Source organism: Brassica napus, chromosome A9 (genome assembly GCF_020379485.1).
Source record: "Brassica napus cultivar Da-Ae chromosome A9, Da-Ae, whole genome shotgun sequence".
NCBI classification, from domain to species: domain Eukaryota; kingdom Viridiplantae; phylum Streptophyta; class Magnoliopsida; order Brassicales; family Brassicaceae; genus Brassica; species Brassica napus.
In genome coordinates this window covers 32,416,707-32,436,670 of record NC_063442.1, presented here as the reverse complement: position 1 = coordinate 32,436,670, position 19,964 = coordinate 32,416,707, and the positions used below count along the sequence as shown (strand labels likewise).

General features: G+C 33.3%; 2 protein-coding genes across 2 annotated transcripts; one reads left to right on the top strand and one right to left on the bottom strand.

Annotated features, from left to right (window-relative positions):
* The first annotated feature begins 5,151 nt into the window (after nucleotides 1–5,151).
* LOC106405659 (3-oxoacyl-[acyl-carrier-protein] reductase FabG-like) lies at nucleotides 5,152–8,504 on the top strand. The gene is made up of 5 exons (XM_013846184.3): nucleotides 5,152–5,509; nucleotides 6,375–6,646; nucleotides 7,261–7,354; nucleotides 7,444–7,555; nucleotides 8,075–8,504. The coding sequence occupies exons 1-5, from the start codon at nucleotides 5,368–5,370 to the stop codon at nucleotides 8,277–8,279; spliced, it is 825 nt and encodes a 274-aa protein (XP_013701638.1). The 5' UTR covers nucleotides 5,152–5,367; the 3' UTR covers nucleotides 8,280–8,504.
* A 2,088-nt stretch (nucleotides 8,505–10,592) lies between these two features.
* On the bottom strand, nucleotides 10,593–14,118 carry LOC106405649 (CDPK-related kinase 5-like). Its single transcript, XM_048741021.1, has 11 exons — nucleotides 13,320–14,118; nucleotides 13,114–13,244; nucleotides 12,990–13,031; nucleotides 12,818–12,926; nucleotides 12,659–12,737; nucleotides 12,291–12,587; nucleotides 11,646–11,758; nucleotides 11,458–11,565; nucleotides 11,318–11,380; nucleotides 11,078–11,245; nucleotides 10,593–10,990 (listed from the first exon to the last, which is right to left on the bottom strand). The coding sequence occupies exons 1-11, from the start codon at nucleotides 13,854–13,856 to the stop codon at nucleotides 10,853–10,855; spliced, it is 1,785 nt and encodes a 594-aa protein (XP_048596978.1). The 5' UTR covers nucleotides 13,857–14,118; the 3' UTR covers nucleotides 10,593–10,852.
* Between the last annotated feature and the right edge of the window lie 5,846 nt (nucleotides 14,119–19,964).

Sequence of the window (19,964 nt, the reverse complement as noted above, 5' to 3'; positions counted from 1 at the left end):
GAGGAGATGCGGCTCCGATGGCCTCTCGGCTTTCTCTGGGGCTTTGGCGAGAAGGGTGAGCGGTGGACGAAGACTGCAGTCGGCTTTTTGGGCTCAGGATTGAGGTTAATTTTCTCTCTCAGATCTCGTCCGGTCGTCTCTGTTCGCGAGGAGGAAGAAAGGTTTGGCTCCTTCAGGGCTTTGGTGGATCTCCGCCTCGGTTCCAGGTGGTCAATCGGCTCGGGATGGTTTCTCTCAGTTCTCGACGGTATCGTCGACCACTGGGTGCCTCTCTCTTTAGCTGTTGTGTGCGCCGGTGGGTTTTGCTACCACGGTGGCGTGTCGTGTGCTTGAGTACGAAGGTGGTGGTGCTTGAGTTCAGTCTGGCTCGCGTGGGCTTTGTCAGCGGTTTATCGGGCGGTCGTCTATGCCGCTTCAGTGACCGTTTGTATTGGCCTCTACACTTCGGACTTTCTCTTCGTGGTTTCCTGATTTTGTTGAGCTCCGGAGGCTTTAGTCTCATTCGGAGTGTGCCCTCGTTCGTATTCGTGCCTTTGCTGTGGCGAGTGAAGGCGTCTAGCAGCTCCAGTTTCAGTTTGTCGGTTCTCGGCGACTACAAGCGTAGTGGTGGCTTTCGTTCGCCGCCGCATTATTACGTTTGGTCTTTGCTCACATCCCAGCATCACTAAGGTTCACTTGAGCTTTTGGTGGTGGTGTGCGGGACATCTGTGTGCAGGTTGGGTTCAGATCAGGGAGTACGGAGGTTGCGGCCCGTTTTGGCTTGGAGCGGCATCGTTCGGGTTGCCGGGTTGCCTCCAGGCCTAATAAATGCTCGGGTTGGTTATCATGGGTGTGCTTGGCCGCTACTGTGGTTGTCTATTCGTGTATGCAGGTACTATGAGATCTTCGGCGAGCTGTTTTCAGATGGGTCATTATCTTTAAGAGCGGATTCATCGGGGAGGCCAAAATTACCGGGTTCCGACTCTCGGTTGAACTTGGCTCATCTTCTTGCGGCAAGCAGTAGGTTGACTTGGTCGAAGCTGCTGGATAGCGCTTCTGTTGTTGCGTCTGCCCCTGTTTTGACTTGCTTGAGTTTGTGTTTAGATTTTTTTTTTCTTTTTCCGTTTCTTGTTATTCTCTGTAATTCTGTCGAAAATTTAAAAGCTTGGTAATAATATCTTTACATTTTTACCAAAAAAAAAAAAAAAAAAATGACCAAACCTTTTTATTTGAGAAAAGAGAATGACCAGACTTTATGTTATCTTCTTTGTCGCTTAAAAATTATGCTATACATATCATAATGGTCATACATAGATGGTTAAATACGCTTTTGACTTTCGAAGGCGGTGATTTAGCGGTGCAGATTATAAGGGTTTGTAGATTAACTATTAACACTATATTTTTGGTAGGATGCATAATTTGTAGACTGCTGATATCAACGTACGTAACTGTAGACATGAACTTGAACTGAAGTGAATATAACTATAAAAAATAGTTTGGTTATCAGAAACATATTTTAAATTACCACAAAAGATTAGTTCAATTCGTACCAAAACAAAAAAAAAAACTTAAATTGGAAAAAACATGTAAGCAATAGACCCCCAATAGACTCGCATATGATTCAGTTTCATATCGATTAGTGATTAATATTTTTAGAAATAAACAGAAAAAGTAAATTTAATATCAGACATATATCAGCTAGTTATATATATGCACATTTATATCTCTTATTATTAATAGAGAAACAATTTGAAATAATAACATTAATTTTGTATCTTATGTATATGCATGCCATTGCTCACATGTCAGTTCCACAAGACTCCTCACACTTACTAAAACTACTCTTTCACTACTAATTTTTTTTACAAAATTTGCTATTGGACTTACTTACTACTCAATTTGCTATTGGACTTACTACTCAATAGAGTTATCTAATCTATTAAATTAGAGTCATATAATCTTTTTATGTATGATTTTTTATTTGGATCATCCTTTAGAAAATTTATCAAATTACACATAATTTAATTACAATATCTTTTAATATCTTAATTTTTATTTGAAATACAAAGAAAAACTTTCCTTATAAACTTCTAACAAAATTTGTAAAAAATATATTTTCAATTTTTCAATTAATTAATTTAAATTCTAATTATCATTAAAATATAATTAAAATTAATTCAGTTTTGATTTAAAAATTAAAATTAAAATCACATAAAATATTTTAATCATATTTTACAGATAACTGAAATTTAAAGTGATTGCTTTTTTTTGGAAATAATTTCTTAAATGTATTTTGTTAAAATTTTAAAAAATATTCATTTGTATTTGAAATAAAAATTAAGTTAAAAATATATAATCTATTAAATTAGAATATATTTTGAACTATCAAACACGAGTTCATCTAAGTCATTTAAATTTTATTATATAAAATATTTATAAAAGATCTCAAACCATTTAAAACTCGATGGAAATTAAAATTAAGATTAGTAATTTATGATGATTCATTTAGAGTTAGAGTTGATATCGACTTCTGGTATAAACAAGGACTTATATTCGGCTTTCAGATCCCAGTGATAATCTATGATCCTTTTAAAAGATAAAAAGACAGATTCAAACAATCTAATAATAGACATACGAAGTACATGAATATACTAATTTCATTTGTTATCTACTGACTTATATAGGCATACGAACTACCTGACAATGATATGTATTTAGTGAGGCTGTATAAACATTTTTTAAGTTCTAATGTAGAGAATCAAAATCACTTTGTCCAGTCAAATACACATCGCACAATCCAAAGAACTTGATATAAATATGAGTGTTCTACTGACTTTATATAAGCATTAAAGCATATATAATCAGCTTTTACAATGTACAAAGTTAAAATGTATATCGTGGTATGTAGGGAAAAGTAATTTTAAACATCATTATGTGCATTTAAATTGGAATATATGATTGTCCGAGTTGCACAATCAAGTATTCACAACGTTGGAACTAAGAACTGCCTAATTTATGGAAAACTAGATTTTAATCCGTACACCCGTACGGGTAACATTTCATTTATAGATATAAAATTTTATATTATTTTGTATATAATAATTTATGATAATATATTGCTGTCATTTTAAAAATAACATAATAAATGATATATAGTTCTAAATATTAAAATTTAACATATGTTAACAATTTTATTTTTTGTAAAAATTATTGCATAATTTATGAGTATTAATTATTTTAAAAAGTGAATGATATTTTAATCAATTTAACCTGTGAATGATATTTTATTTATTTATCTTAATGAAATTATTTTTTAAAATATGTTGGTTTACCAATTCAACATAATTTTAATATCTTTGCACAAAAAACATAATTTTAATATGTAATTCATTAATTACTTCTATTTTAATATAATGTAGAACATACTTATTAAATTTATAAAATTAGCATATAATTTCATTATTTTGTTTATAATAAAAAATTAATTAAAATTAATTTATAGTAATGTTATACTACTAATTTCGAAATTAATCAGTGCATTAATTAAAAGAATATTTAAATTTTTAAAAAGATTTTTTCAGATTTTTTCTCAACAGATTTTGTTATTCCTAAAACTAAAATTTAAATTATAGTTAAAATGAATTTGTTATTAATATCTTTATAAATATTTAGAAATGTTATACATTAAATAAAATAATGTAAACAATAAAAAATTATTTGAATATATGGACCTAGATTTCTAGTATGACTATTTTGTAGTAGATAAAAATGGAATGAAATTACACCAATCATAGAGGATATGGATTACTCACTTGCCCATTTCTGTTACAATATTTAGTAAATTAACATATTTTTGTATTTGTTCTTTTGATCTCGTTGCCATTTTTCATTCTTTCGTCGATAATTTTCTTTTCGTTTCACATATGCAATAACCTATCAAGAAAATTCTGATCTTTCACAATTCACACTCACAGACCTCTCCAATATAGCTAACATGATTTAAAAATCAGTCGTAGGATAGTCTTGATAATTCTAAAAGTATGATCAGTAATGTTGAAGAATATGAGTATACTATAAAATCAAGAGTAATGATATTGACAATTCATTAGGTCTAAAAGTATAAGAGTAATGGCAATGTTCTTGGATCCCAATCACGTGGTGTGAACTCTAAAAATCAAAAATCAAAAATTCAAATACACATATTTGTATATCTAGAAACTTCGGTGAAGAAAGGACATGTACATGCATTTGCATATGTTATATTTGTATGTATATGGTTTGATATGCCGATGAGCTGTAGACAGAAGAGGAAAAGGGGCAACAAATCTCCAAGTTGCAAGAGAAAAAACAAAATCAAAAGGGAAATAATATTATTCCCCATAAAGGAAAGCAAATGGCTTCAAATTTATTCATTTTGTTATCTTCTTCATAAGTTTTCTTCATTCATGTTAAAAAAAAAGTTTTCTTCATTCTATATAAAATAGATTTTTAAAAGTCATATATTTATATATAAATATATATAAGTACTATTATACTTTTATATATCACAGTGCTATATGAAGATAATCACAGATAAATGCCGCCTCAGTTTTTAACCTTGATTAATATATACAAAACAATTTCTCAGGATCTTTCTAATTTATCTTTATAAATCGAGTTAACTATGCGACGAATTCCAAAGTAGATTAAGATCTGTTTACATCTATCAGATAAATAAAATGCAAATAAAATATTCGCATAAAGAACAACTTGATACATTGTCTTCACCAAAAGATGAGTCCTCAACCACTTAATGTACAAAAAGGCCACCTCCTTAGTCTTTTCAACACATCTTTTGAGTCTAGCGAGTAAGAACCAATTGACACAAATGCTTCCACATGACATGTCTCTTTGTCTAAGAACCACAATATACACTGGAAGCCATTCTTTCACCAAGAACACATATTTATGGAAGATATTAAATGAATAAATGTATATATACGTATAAGATTACACTTTACACCATGACAAAGTTTTATATGTCGAATATTAAATCAATAAAGGTACATATACGTATCCACAGTCCACTGATGCTTTTACATTATGGCAAAGTTGGATTTACAGTATATGGAAACTTTATGATAAAAATGACATGAGGTTTATACATAGCAACGAAAATGTATCTAGTCCACAAGAATATATATCTCTTTCTCACAACAGTCAACACAATCTTAAATAGAGAAAAAAGAGAGCTTTGAGATTGACCTAGGTTAAGGGGGCAGCTTACGCCGACAACAACTGTAGAAATTATCATTTATTTTTTGATACGTTTATCCACAATTTAGAGAGAAGTATCGATTATAAAGAGAAAGAAGGCGAGGAAAGGAAAGTGAATATCATAAAGAACCGATGATGAGAAACGTAGGGAGTTCGAGCTCCAGCGGGAAAGGCATAGCGGCGGTGGTCGGCGTCGGTCCACAGCTTGGCCGTTCCGTCGCTCGAAAGTTCGCACACGAAGGCTACACCGTCGCCATTCTTGCCCGCGATCTAGGTTTGAGTCCTTTCTCTCTACTTACCCTTTTATGCCACAACCTCATAAACTAGCTGAACTTCCCTGAAATTCCCTTCTCCATCTATATTCCAAAGAAGATAAAGAAATTGTAGCAGTTTTTCTTTTTTAAAAGGAGTTATTTTTGACTGGTTTTATTATTAGATTTTAACAAAATATATGGCGGCTAACGTTTTTCACACACATACGTATAGTCAAAATGTGCATTCTTACAATTTTTTTAATGTAAATTTTGTGTTAGAAAGATTTCATATTTGTTTCTCGAGTTTATAGTGTAAATTTGACTTTGAATTACAGTGGTTTGTAACTAATACATCACAGAGAAATTTTCAATGTAAATAGTTTGTTTGAATTCAGTTACTCTTTTTTCATTCCTTAAGACATATAAATATTTTTTTTCTACAAACTCCATCTATTAACTTATAACTTCTTAAGAAATAAATATCAAAACATCCAAGAAGCTTTACCAGTTGCGTGCAGCTTTTTAGAACAAGTTGATGAGTGGAAACTTATTTATTTACATAAAAACATATTTCAGTTTCTATTCGACAAAAATAGTTGAAACGGTTACACTTTTAGTCTTTTACTCTACATGTTCGATGATAAAAAAAATAATGTATGTAACTGGTTTACACTTATTCTTATTAACAATTTTAGTTTGTATTAGTCCGCTTGAAAGCTTCTTTCTTCTTAATTCATTCTCTCTTCTTTCTTACTCAAGTTTTTTTTACTAGTCACAACCATAAACTTATATAAATCACAAAATGTTGCACTCATCGTCACTATATACTAAATAGAAATATAAAACTTCAACCACTTTCTTGATATGGTCAGTTACATTTTGCAGGTAGGTTATCTAGAGTGGCAGAAGAGATAGCGAGAGAAGAGAAAGCGCAAGTGTTTGCTATAAGAATTGATTGTGCGGATCCAAGAAGCGTAAGAGAAGCCTTTGAAGGTGTGCTGTCTTTAGGGTTTGTGGAGGTTTTGGTGTACAATGCTTATCATTCTTCTTCTTCTTACCCAAGCCACCATCCAACTTCATTCACCCACATTCCGTTCCAATCTTTCCAAACCTCAATTTCCGTTTCTGTCTTCGCTGCATTTCTGTGCGCCCAACAGGTATACGTTTGTCCAAATCTTGATAAAAGTACTGAAACGACTTTTACATTATTTATGAATTTTATGGGATTTTTTTAACTATCTTTTCAAGCAAGGTTAGCATTTCATGATCATGTGTTTCGACCCATACTTTATCCACTTATGTTAAAAGAGTACTTGTTAATATTGCTGGAGTGATCAAGGTCTATCAGACTTTAATATTTTTGCGAAAATGAATAAGATCATTTCTCTCGTAACTATGATATTTTTATATAGATTTATTCAAATTGTTGATGCATACTAGTTGTGTTGTGTGTATAAACTACTGATTTTATTTTCTGCGAGCAACCTGCAGCCTGGAGTGAGTGATTTGGACATTTTGATAGAATTAATCATTTGCTGATGCACTTGTTTTTTGTCAAGTGTTTGACGTACTAGTTGTGTATAATTTATTATAAAATATTGTTTTTTTTTGTGTGTGTGATTAGCTTTAGTTTGTAGGGTATATATAATATTGAGTGATTTATACATTTTGAACTGTTATATGTTGACAAAAAAAAGAACTGTTATATATCTTACATCGTTGTAAAGTATATATTTTATTTAACTTTATTTGTTTAATATGGTACAAAAAGGTTATTCCGGGGATGATGGATAAAGGGAAAGGAACAATACTCTTCAGCGGTTGCTCGGCGTCATTGAATGGCGTTGCGGGTTTCTCCGAGCTATGTAATTCTCTTTAGACTATTTGATTTGTAAAAATAAATATTCTTATAGAAACTGATTATCCAGTAAAGAAATATTTGAATTTGGAACAGGCTGTGGAAAATTTGCGTTGAGGGCTCTTTCTCAATGCTTGGCAAGAGAATATCAAGCTTTTGGAATACATGTGGCTCATGTTATCATCGACGGTGTAGTTGGACCTCCAAGGTACGTAACTATATGATCGTTTTCCTCCAATTATATATATATATATATATATATATATTTCTATAAAAATAAGGAAAATAATATAAGATGAAATAAGAACCAGAATGTATGTCCAAAAAGGGATTTTAGACTTTATATAGCTTCCACAAACGGCATGATTCTGATCCAAACCGACAAGATTCTACCTCAAAAAATTATCAAGAATCTCTGTTTTCTTATCGAACTTTATCATTAAAATAAAATTGTTTAATAGATATATATTCGCCGTGTATGTATGGCGTGGTTCCATTTGTTCTTCCCTAATATTTTATTTTTTAATTCGAAGCCATTTTTTTAAATATTTAGCATACATTTCTTGAATCTCGAAATTTATGGTGAGCGACGAAAAAGGGGAGAACTTTTATTAGAGTCCCCCACACTGCAAAGGTCCACACTATTGACAGTTTGGCACATTAAGCATTTGGAAAAAAAAAATAATAGCGTCGGATACGATAAAATATTTCCACAATTTGCTTTCAGAGAAAGAAACATCGCACCGAGAGGAACGGTCGCAGAGCAATCATTCAATACTGGAGGCCAAGATGGAGAAGGAGAAGGTGAAAGCTCGGGAGTGATGGGAATGGATCCTGATGTATTGGCTCAAACATATTGGAGTCTTCATGTACAAGACCAGAGAGCTTGGACTCAAGAACTCGATATCCGACCATCAAACACAAGGTTCTAGTGGTTAAAAATATGATTTGATTCTTGGGGGTTTTGATTTTATTCAATGTTCTTTTAGTCGTTTGGTACGTATACGTATGTGTGATCATTTGATATGTATGTGTATATCTTGCATTTGGAATGTATAATAAGTAACGTTAAAGGGCTTGTTTATGATTGGTGTGAATGATCTGTCAATCTCATTTTCATAACTTTTGGTTTCTACTTTGGGTGAGATGTTTGGTCTTGTCGAGTAAGGTTTGAACTTTTCTTGTGGCCTTTAAGTTATAAAGGGTACAATGACTTCGTGTTTAAATTCAGGACACATGAGATGATCCGACAAGTCATGTGAATAGAGATAATAAAGATCCGATCACAAATAAGAAGGGACCCCCTTTAAAGGTAAAACATAAGAGCAATCGTCCTTTAAGTGCTGTCACGTCGAGGAACTTCTAAGGGCCATTTATTTTCATAGAAGAGAATGAAGCTTTGAATGATAATCATCAAGAGTATAACAATAAGGAGTCATGTAACCTTTTTACCTTCTTAGAAAAAAAGAGAGTAATGATAATTTTTTGATCAGGAACGCACTGGGAGTACTTTGACTACGCATTAAATGAGCTAGCATTGTGTGCTTGTATTGCCTGAAGGAGCGAAACAAGGCCAAAAATAGTGTGTTTGTATCATTTAGCAATATTTATCATTTAAATTTTGTACGACATTTACGCTACATTTAACACTAATTATAAGTTGTATCAGCTTACTGTCTGTGTAAACTCGTGCACATATAGCCGTGAACCATTGTTTTTCGTTTTTGTATTATGAATGATTAATTGCATGTTTTTTCATCTTGTAAACTTTTTTTAAAAAATCAGTGAATTCATAAATCACTAGAAGAGCGCGTCATATTCCTGCAAACATTAGGTGAGAGAAAACAGACTAGGTCTTGGCTGTTATTTCGTCTATTGAACTGTGTTGGTGATATATAACAAGAAAGAGAGGAGAGAACACTGAAAACGTTTCTTGAACATATTTATTTATCAAGAAATAGACAAGTAAAGTAGAAATGCATTGTGGATTCTTAAAGTAAGTTGGGTGGTTGGAGCCTTGGAGGTGTTAAGTAACAAAGCTTCTCTTCGGGGAAGACATGTGACTTGTGAGGCTCTCACGATGAGAGCACCAGTAATACTATAGGCTTCTTTAGTTGGTTCAAATGCGCAATTCCAAAGCATGCATTTTATTAGGTGGATTGCAAAACTAGATGAACTTAGGACAAGAAGAGCACCAGTGTTATGCCGGGAATGCAAATTCCAGTTAACTTATTCTGTCTGTGTTCTTCATCACCAGAAACAAAATATACCATTTTACTAGTTGAGCTGTTATATACTTTACAGCAGGCTGGTGATACCAGACATGGCCAAATACTGATTACCTTCAGCTCATGGACTATTGATTTGGTTCAAAAGGGGCCTCTCCTAACTCTCCTTCCATGCTAAGGAAACTCACTACTTAATCAACAGTTTACCACATCTAGAAACACAGAAACAATCTAAGCATAATCAACAATCTATAAGGCCAGGGATAGTCTCCAAAGAGATTTAACAAACAGATCAAAAGTGCCATCACAGGCTCACAGCAAGAAGAAAATTTGGTGATCAGTTTGTTATTACTTACTGTGGATAATCCCAAAAGTCTCCTTGTGGGCGTTCGACACCAACACGGCCCAACAGTTAGTTATTCCATTAAGAAAATTGTTATAGTGTGTAACTATTATGTAGTAGAAAATTATGTTTACTTTTAATGTAAAGTTGTTATGTTTTACTTTTAATTATGAAAACAATTCAATTTTACTATAACAAGATTAATATATATTTTTGAGAAGATTAATGTTTTTTTGCATCAATAAGAAACAATTTCAAATACTATGAAAGTTTTTGACTTCATTTAAATGAACTGTTTTATAGGATTTCTGGATAACCCTAATTAGTTTTGAGTTTTATTAGCTGTTTTCTGATTACTGTTTAGAAAATACTATTTCTGAATAGTCAAGTCATATCATAATATATAAATATGTGTTATAATAACATGGATTATTAGTTTAGAATCTAAATATTTTCATTTTCATTTTGCTCCTGATCTAGTTATTTATACATGTGAATTCGGTATCCGAATTTGAATCGAATGGTCTAGCTTAGGCTACAACATGGTCAAAACTCAATCTAGATGGACATTTTTAAGGTCGAAGATTAAATGAGTAAAATACAATTGAGTAGTTATTAATAGTTTTTGGTGCTTTTCAAGAGACTTTTAATTTAAAAATAAAAAGAGAGAACCATTCAGGGAATAAGATTTGTGTCAAATCCAAATCTAGAAGATATGTCAGAAACATCATCAATCATCACAAGTTACCAAATTTAGAAAACATCTTCATTTTCTACAAACTAACACACACATCTCTTTTTAGCTACACTCTTTTTTTTCCTTCTTCTCAGCTTTCATCACAAAAGACAAAGCCATATTATAAACCTCCAAAGCTCTTGGGAGAGAAGAGATCTCAAACAAATCTCACACATATTCAGACCTGTCTAAACCCTTCTAATGAGCTTTGATAGTGCGGCTAGACACACCATGTAACAACTTCACAAACCCAAGAAAACTAAGCTTTCCATCGGTATGCCTAAGCCAATCATGAAGCACTGCATGAACCGGTACAGAAGGACCAAGACCAAGTTCCTGAAAACAAGTTCAACCAGTGAGTTAGTTAGAACATTTTCAAAGACTTCAGATTTGTTCTATATTGTTGTAACAAAAAGAACTGACCGAAGCGAGTTCATCTATCATGATGGGTCGGTTTCCTTCCTTTTCGAAAAGCTCATAAGCACAACGAGCGTGTTGTTCCCATCTATCCAGAGCTTCTAGCTGGTGAACACTCAATGCAGCTGCACAGAACTCTTCAAAGTCCATTCTTCTATATTGAAGAGCACTCAGCTATACATAGTCCACAAAAGATCAGATTGTGCAAATTTCAAAAATTTAAACTGTTCAATCTAAGGCTCTTACTTGTGCTAAGAACTCAGGTATACGCGAGTCCTTCATTGCGTCTGTTGCCATTTTCATCAGAGCCTAACAAAGAGAGGTCCAAGCCAGTGTTATGACAAATAACCAAAAGCTTAATCACCACGGAAGGTAGATAAACTTACTGATTTGATGTTTTCAAGACTTATAGTTCCGTTCTTGTTAGGTTCTAGTAAAGCAAACTGCTCCCTCAGATAAAACAGTTCATCAACCGTAAGTGTTTTTGACAAGGCCTGCAAGAAAACAGTAAACCGTAAGCAATAAACATTAGCACCCATTTAAGTAGAAACACTGAAGAACTTATCAAACTCACTCTTAATGCAGCTTTACGGAGAGATGATGATCTTAAATAAGCTCTCATAAGTTTGAAAACAAGAATATCCAATGGAATCTTTGCGTCATTTGAGTCCTTTATCCATGGATGACCTGAACCAAATGGAGAAGATTACAATCTTTTCACATTCTAGCAGCTTTTAAATATTGCATTGAACTAGGCTTGGGTCAAAAAACCAGAACCGAAAACCCGAACCAAAACCCTGAAATACCCAAATTGTTCCTATATTTTTATATCTGAAATAACAAACCGAACCGAAACTGAAAACTGAACGGGTACCCGAACATATAAAAATATTAATTATATATACATATAACATAAGCAAATATATTATATAATTTAAAATTTTGTTGAAAGTATCCGAATATATTGAAAAAAGATTATTAAAAATTATTCAAACTACCCAAAATATTTGATAGTTTACCTGAATAACTCGAACTATCCAAAATAACAGAACCGGAACCAAGTAGAAACCGATTTTTCCAGGTATTTTCTGGATATTAAAATTAATATCTGAACCAAACCGAACCGAAAATAGCTAAGCTACTAATTGCATCCTCTAGACCCTATCCGAATTATCCGACACCCGAAATGCTAGGGCTATTGCATTATATGTTTACTTACTTAAGGCTTGTGCAGCTGTTAATCTTTTACGTGGGTCTTTATTAAGCAACCGTTTCACAAAGTCTCTAGCCTCTGAAGATAACAAAGGCCAAGGAGGGTCGTCGAAACTAGGATCTGCTTTTAGAACAGAACGGAAGATTCCTGACTCCGTCCTTGCCCAAAACGGTCTGCTTCCACATAAGAGAATGTACACTATCACACCAACACTCCAGATATCAGCTTCTGTACTGTAGGATCTGTGTAGAACTTCAGGTGCTACGTAGTATGCGCTACCAACAATGTCATTGAGTCTCTCATCTGCAAATGGAACCACCAAAGTAAGCACTAAGGAACAATGCCACTAAACCTCTCATCTACGGACTTTGTACCTGGTCTCACGTAATCTGACAAACCAAAATCTATTGCCTTCAACTGAGAGGTGTCTTCCTTTGAGGTGAAAAGAAAGTTCTGTAGCAAAAGTAAAACTTGGATAAGATGAGAGATGAAACATCAGATGTATAAGTAGAAGTAAAGAGCCTTTTAATCACCTCGGGTTTGAGATCTCGGTGTACAACGCCTTGGAGATGACAAAACGCAACCACATTCAGTATTTGTATCATAACAGTCTTTGCATCCTCCTCCGTGTACTTCCCACCTCTGCACAACACAACCATGTTCAGTATCCGAAACAGAAACTAATTAAAACAAACAATCCTTTACCTTGAGAGTATTCTATCTAAAAGCTCTCCTCCTTCACATAACCTAAAATAAAAAAAAAACAAAACCATTAGTTAAAGACTCTCCATATTGGAACAAAGACTGAGCTAAAAGAAGAGAGCCTTACTCCATCACTATATAGACATTGTCATGATCCTCATAAGCATCATAGAAATGAGGAAGGTTGTCATGACCAGACAAAGCTCTCAGTATCTTCACTTCTCTCCTCACATCTTCAATAGCTATAGCCGTCGTCATCTACACAACAAGTTCTAATCAGTCTAACAGATCTCATGACTACACATCAAATCAAATAAAAAAAAAAGAACAAACCTTTGCTTTGGGAATAACCTTAACAGCGACTTGTTGTCCTTTGCAATCACCTTTCTTAAACTTAGCAGCACAAGTGTACCCAAAATGGCCACGACCAACCTCATCACCGACCTCGTACTTGCTCGCGAAGCTCTTCGAGAACCCAAAGCTCTTATCCAACCCCACTCCCTCCGCTTCGCCGCCTTCGGGGATCGCCGCCGAGTTCGGCTTCACGGAGCCGTGCCGTCTCGCGAGAACGGCTCTGATGTGTTTCGCCGGAGACGGAGGAGGGAACGGCCGCTTGAAGAACCGCTTCGGCGTCGAGCTGGAGTTCGCCGGAGATCTCGCCGGAGTCTTCTTGGAGAAGAAGGAGTGAGCTGGGCTCGGGCTGTAGAACGGGAAAAAGGGAGACTTTTTGCCCTCGTTGGTCGCTGCAGAGAGGTCGCCGTCGCCGGAGGTTGATAAAGGAGGAGCCTTTACGGACTCCGACGCCGGAAGTGGGCTGTTTCCGGCGGGAACTCGGTCGGGGTGACGAGAATTGGAATGACAGAGACCCATCAAGAACCTCTACATCTACACAGAGATCAGAGTCTGGAGAGTAACATTTCGAAAGTTTGAATCTTGCGAACGAGAAACTGAGTTTGTGATTGTTTTTTTTTATTATTATTATTGAGTGTGAGAAGTCTCTTCTCGATTTTATATTTTTGTTTGCTACTTCTTCGTCTTTGGAAGGATCTCCTTTGTCGATGGCGAAAGATTTGGATCCAAAGAGAATGAGTTAAAAGAGAGAGAGAGAGAGAGTGATGATACGTTCCCCTTTACATTGGACTACTCTACTAATTACAATTAACTAGTGTTGTTATTTTACTTAATTTGTTACGCAGCTTACGCTACCAGTGACATAATAAATACGTCTATAAAAAGACAAAGACCGAACTATTAAAATTGGAGAATTTGGTGATATTCTTACGGCGATGTGTAATGTATTTTGTAATGATTTTATTATATGAATTTTGGTATTATCCCAATCAAGAAAATAAAAGTCTAACTAACTTCATTAACTACCACTATTTGTAAAATATTATTTGGGAATATAATTAATAGGACAATTTAATAAACAATGACAGGCTATTGTATTATTTATAGTTTATACACATAATATAGATGCATTTAAAATCCTGCCAACCCTTGAATGTGCACAAAACTCGAATCAGCTTTTTTTTTTGAAGTTCATCTAAGCTACTTGAGTTCTTTTTTGGATCACTGAAAAAATGTTAGTTTCGTTTGTATTTATATTGTTCTTTTTTTTCCAAAGTATTACTTTCATTTTTAGCACATTAAATATGAAACACAAGTATGAGTACATTCTAATTTTAGGTAGATAAAATTCTGATTAGAAAGACAAAAAAAAAAGCCTACACAAAATTGTAACACATTAAACTTCGTATCCTAACCAACCAAATTCAAATTAAATTTTACTTTTTTGAACACTAGTTCACATGTATATAATCAGGTGGTTTGATTTTGTGGAATGATACGCATTACTATAGTACAAACAACTCGACGTATCTTCTGATACACCCTGTTAAACTATTTCCAAGTACAACTTATGTATATGCTTTGACCAAAAAATAATAATAACTTATGTATGTGCTTAAAATCTTTAAGAAAAATACGGAGCTTTATTAGAACTATTCGAAAACATTTTTGCCCGTCTGATATAACTGTTTGTCAGAATTAACAACGAATTTGTCAGCTAATTCAGAAATTCCAAAGCACTGAGAAAATAAAACTATATATATATATATATATCACTCAAACAGTAATAATATTTGTATTCTATGACATAAGATAAATTAAAAATGTGGAAAGAGATGGTGTAGGAAAATGGGATGTAATAATAATCGGAGATCGACGCAAGGCCGGCAAAGAGAGGTGGTGGGTAAACTGGGACCCGGTAAAGGGACGGTGGTGGTTCCATTCCAGCTCGTTAAATAACAATAATAACTAGTAATTTCTTTATTCTGAATAATATATTTTCAAAATTTTCATAAATATAAAAAGCATATTAAATTTTAATTATTAGTGCACTATTCCTGTAAGCTACTATTTTGATAATTTTTAAATTGATAATAGTGTAATGAAAATTTAATATTTAAAACATTTATCTTACAAAAAGTGAGAAAATAATTACTTTCCATTTTTCTTAAAAAATGTCATTTTAACATTTTTCTTGTACACAAAAGGTGTAATTTTAGAATTTTAATACAAGATAATATTTATTTTATTTTATTTTAATAGAATTAATTTATAAATAAATTTATTTATTACAAATATTATTGGTCAAATCGGTGTAATTAATAAGAATATAAATACATTTATGTTATTTTCTTAATCTATATATTAATAAGAATATACATTTTTGTTATTTTCTTAATCTATATAAAAAAAATTAGAAAAAGAGGGAGTAGACAAATAATTTAATAGTAGTAAATACAACTATTGAAGTAGGTTTGTTCCTTTCCTTAATTTACGCTTTAGGCATTGGATATTGTGGTGGGGACTATCTGCGATACTTCCTCGATAAAAAAGAAAATTACCCTCTGAAGTCTGAACGGTATATCGTCATTACACGAACTTATAGTATTTTATTTTCTCGGTCCACCTCATAATACATGACAAGTTACAACATGTTTAGCTTCTTACGTAACACACTAGCAAATTAAAATATATAACTGCTACTCTTAGAATTTGACAATTTGAACGATCGCACCTACGTATAATAGGCGGAAACTTATGATTCAGAAGTTTAAGGTTTAAAATAATTATAAAAACATTATAAAACCAAAACAATACAACGTGAGAGTGAAACTAATTAATGATTTTTCGTCAAAAAAAAAAAAACTAATTAATGATTATGTTATTCTTACATGTTTGTATGAGATGCGTCATGATGAAATGAAACTTTGCTTAGTTTGCTTGTTGCACCCGACATATTGAGAAGCCAATTCAAATTTTGCAGCTACCTATCATTTTTTTACCCACTTATATTCGTATTATTAGGATTTTCAAAAACTGCATGCACACGTAGTGGTAAACATATTCATTATATTCATTATGCATGTATTCCTATATTATATGTTCTTTTGCCAAATTTATATGATATGTTTGATGATTTTGTGTCCTCTTTTGAAATTAAGCATCATTTTGTCACATATCTAGCTAGATATATAACTTTGTTTCTCTCCCATCCAGTTAAAAACCTTATCAAACAGAGAATTAAAAGAGAAGTTTACTATTTATAGATTTATAATCAGGATTTTATTGTGATTTTACACCTTCTCCAAAACTGACAAAACAGTGTGTATGCATGCTGCTATTAAAAGACACTAAAATTTTGCTACAACCAAATTATAAATAAATAAGAATGCGACCAGAATCGTGTAAAAACAAAAATGTCGTACTTTTACTGTTAGGGGGAATTAGTGTATACAAATATAGCATTTACAATGCGTAGACGTAAATCTAAAAGTCTTGATTTATTAACAATCCTTGACCAAAGATTAGGATGAAGAAATATAACACGTTGTGTGTAATATACGTGAGCAGATCACATAGTCAAGGAGACTAATCATCGGCACGAGGCTAATTAAACATCTTATGAAACTATCATTTATTTATTTTAATACAAAATCGTTCATAGGATATATATATATATATATATATATAGTATATGTAGAAATAAGAGAACAAAAACTATTGACAAGTTCCAATAATACGAATGGACATTTTTTTTGTTACAGGATTTTACGAATGGACTTTCAACTTTTATATAATTTTGTGCATCCTCCTTAAAAGACGGGATAATCAAATAAATCTAGTCGTTATTCCACTAAAGTTTCCAAAGTCAACTTCGAAAATCTTATGATATATAGTGCAGGGAAATTATATGTAAAGTGACATATAAATTATGATTTATCGCATGGTGCTCTGCAATGATAAAATATGGCCACCCTTATTATTCTCTTATTCCACGTTTCCTCTCTCAACTCCTACATTTTCTTCTTTTATTTTGTTTGGTTTTATATTTCTTCTTTTTCAATAATACAAGGTTTTCGGTAAATGTTTTTATGTTAAAAACTTTGCCTCTCATTTGATTTACAAGATCGATACTCTTGAACATGATCCAACATCGTTTACACCGTTAACACACGTACTACATATGAATATCAGAATATATGATAAGTTGAACTTAAGATATTTACAAATTGCTGGCAGAATTGTTTTGTTTGTTAACTAGTGAATAATTGCAGAAGACGCAATTTCTACTTCGCCACTATGAGTTTCACATAATTGCATAATAGAGAAATTAATCTATGGTTAAAAAAATCAAGTCACTAATAAAAGGACTGGTGAAAAAATTTTATTAGCCACAATTTATACATTACTACTATTTTTTTTTGTTTAAAGAAACTACAAATCCGAGACTTGATGAGTTGATGTCTTGATAGACTAAATCCGACGAAAGAAAGCAACAACACAACACCTATACTCACTCATACTCCTAAAGTCCTAATGATGACAATCATGGAGCTTAAGGAAAATAACACATCTCTACTTTGTTCACCGATTTACGTTTTTGCCACTTATACCCCTTACCCATTGCCGCCAAAATCAGAGAGCTCTGGCCCTCTGGTCAAATGGACTCAACGTACCTTTCTTCCTTTTCCTTTCCGATAGTGATGGCGCCAAAATTAAAGGTTGCTCAAGGGAGGTAATAATGTAATTACGATTACTCCTTTCTCAATCTCCAAGAAGAATGGCATGATCCCAATGTTCTTATTGAAAAGGTTAGCCAGTTTTAGTTTAGAGTTCAGTCAAGTTACTAAACACTTCATTGTTCAATGTTTCTATTCTCAAACTCCAACACCGTATCACAATAATAATAGTGTGATATTTGGGACAACACGATTTGGTCCCCCTTTATAACCTAATTTCATTCCCAATACTGATTATTTTCAGTATTCAATGTCACGTAAATCATAGTCTTCACCTGAATTTTTCTGTTGCAATTTTTTTTATAGCTGACTATTCAGTCAACCGTTTTATTTTATTGCAATATGCTTAATCTGTCGGTCTTATTGATCGGTTTACGGCCAACCACTGAGCTAATCGACTATTATTCTGGTAAGCACTTTTAATTGGTGATAAAAGTCCAAATTTGACCAGCAGGAGCATTCTTGAAAACTAAGGCTCCGAATGGTAACCAACCGCTCTGCCATCAATATTTAAACCGCACCGCACTTATCCGTAGTTGTCCCGCACTTATACCATAAATTTACTATAAATTTACTTTTATTATTTTGTAGTTTAGTAGAGGCGTTGGATTCAATGTAATTAATTACTCCCTCTGTTTTTAAAAGATGCATATTCTAGACTTTTCACATATATTAAGAAAACTCATTAAATATGCATTGTTTTTTGTAAATAACAATTTTCCATAACTTTTAGCCAATAAAAATTCAATAATCACCATTAATTTTTTTGAAACTTACAATTTTTCATAAAATCATACATTGAAAAGGTAAAAAATATATCTTTTTGAAACAAATTTTTTTTCCAGAACATACATCTTTTAGGAACGGAGGAAGTACTAATTAGTGGGCCAATAACCTTTGACTGCACGAAAACTGATAGCAATTAACTTTTTTAATCCTCAAAGTTATGGGGGACTAATTGCGAAAGTAGGTAAGTAACGTAGTGAAGCTTAAATCACATAAGATCTCAGTGGAAAGAGTGTTTGAATCTAAGTCACCACTAAAACCAGATTGCTAGAAACTGGTTTGCATCAGATGGATCACATCTCCCCAAACTTGGATTGTCCATTTGTCTCCGTCGAATAAACGGAACACATGGACCGATGTATTGAGAATCTTTTCAATTCCTGCATTTGGACGAGCTCTTTCGTAGAGAGATCGACTTACACCTCCACCAGTCACTACTACTACTCTCTCACCTTCTTCTAATGATTTTCTAATGAATGTAAAAAAATATTAATCTCAAGTTATGTTTTTACAATGACTGCCTCTTTGTGTTTAAAAGAGATTTAAATCTATCAGTTTTTGAATGAATGAATAAAAAAACAGAGTAAATATGAAAAACAGAACATAGAACCTCTCTTTAGTTTCTTCTCAAGCCAAACCACATCACCATAGCACTTCCATGCCTTCTGCGTCCTTCTTCACCAGAGACGATATACGATTTCGAACTCATTTATCAATGCTTTTTTTTTTGAATTTGCAATGGCCCCATGCTTGTCTCGCCATGTTGCCTTTTGTCTCACCGAACCTGAAGGCCGATGTCCTGCCCGGGGTCTGGAAAAATATGATACCGGAGTATTTTTCCCAAACAGTTTGTCCCTTATTTTTTGATTTAGTCATCAAATTCGGGGAATAATCTGTGCACTTGAGCAACCCGAAGTTGCTCATTCTCAGTAGGCTTTTCTTGAGCAGGACATCGCTCCAGTAATTCCGCTTTCCCTGGTTCTTCTTAGGCCGGAACCGTGTTCTGAACCCGGAGGAGGACCAGTCTCCCTGAGGAAGTCCAGGGCCTAGCAGCGTCTCCCGAGTTCTTGATTCTGTTGAAGATGATGAATCTTGAAGCCTT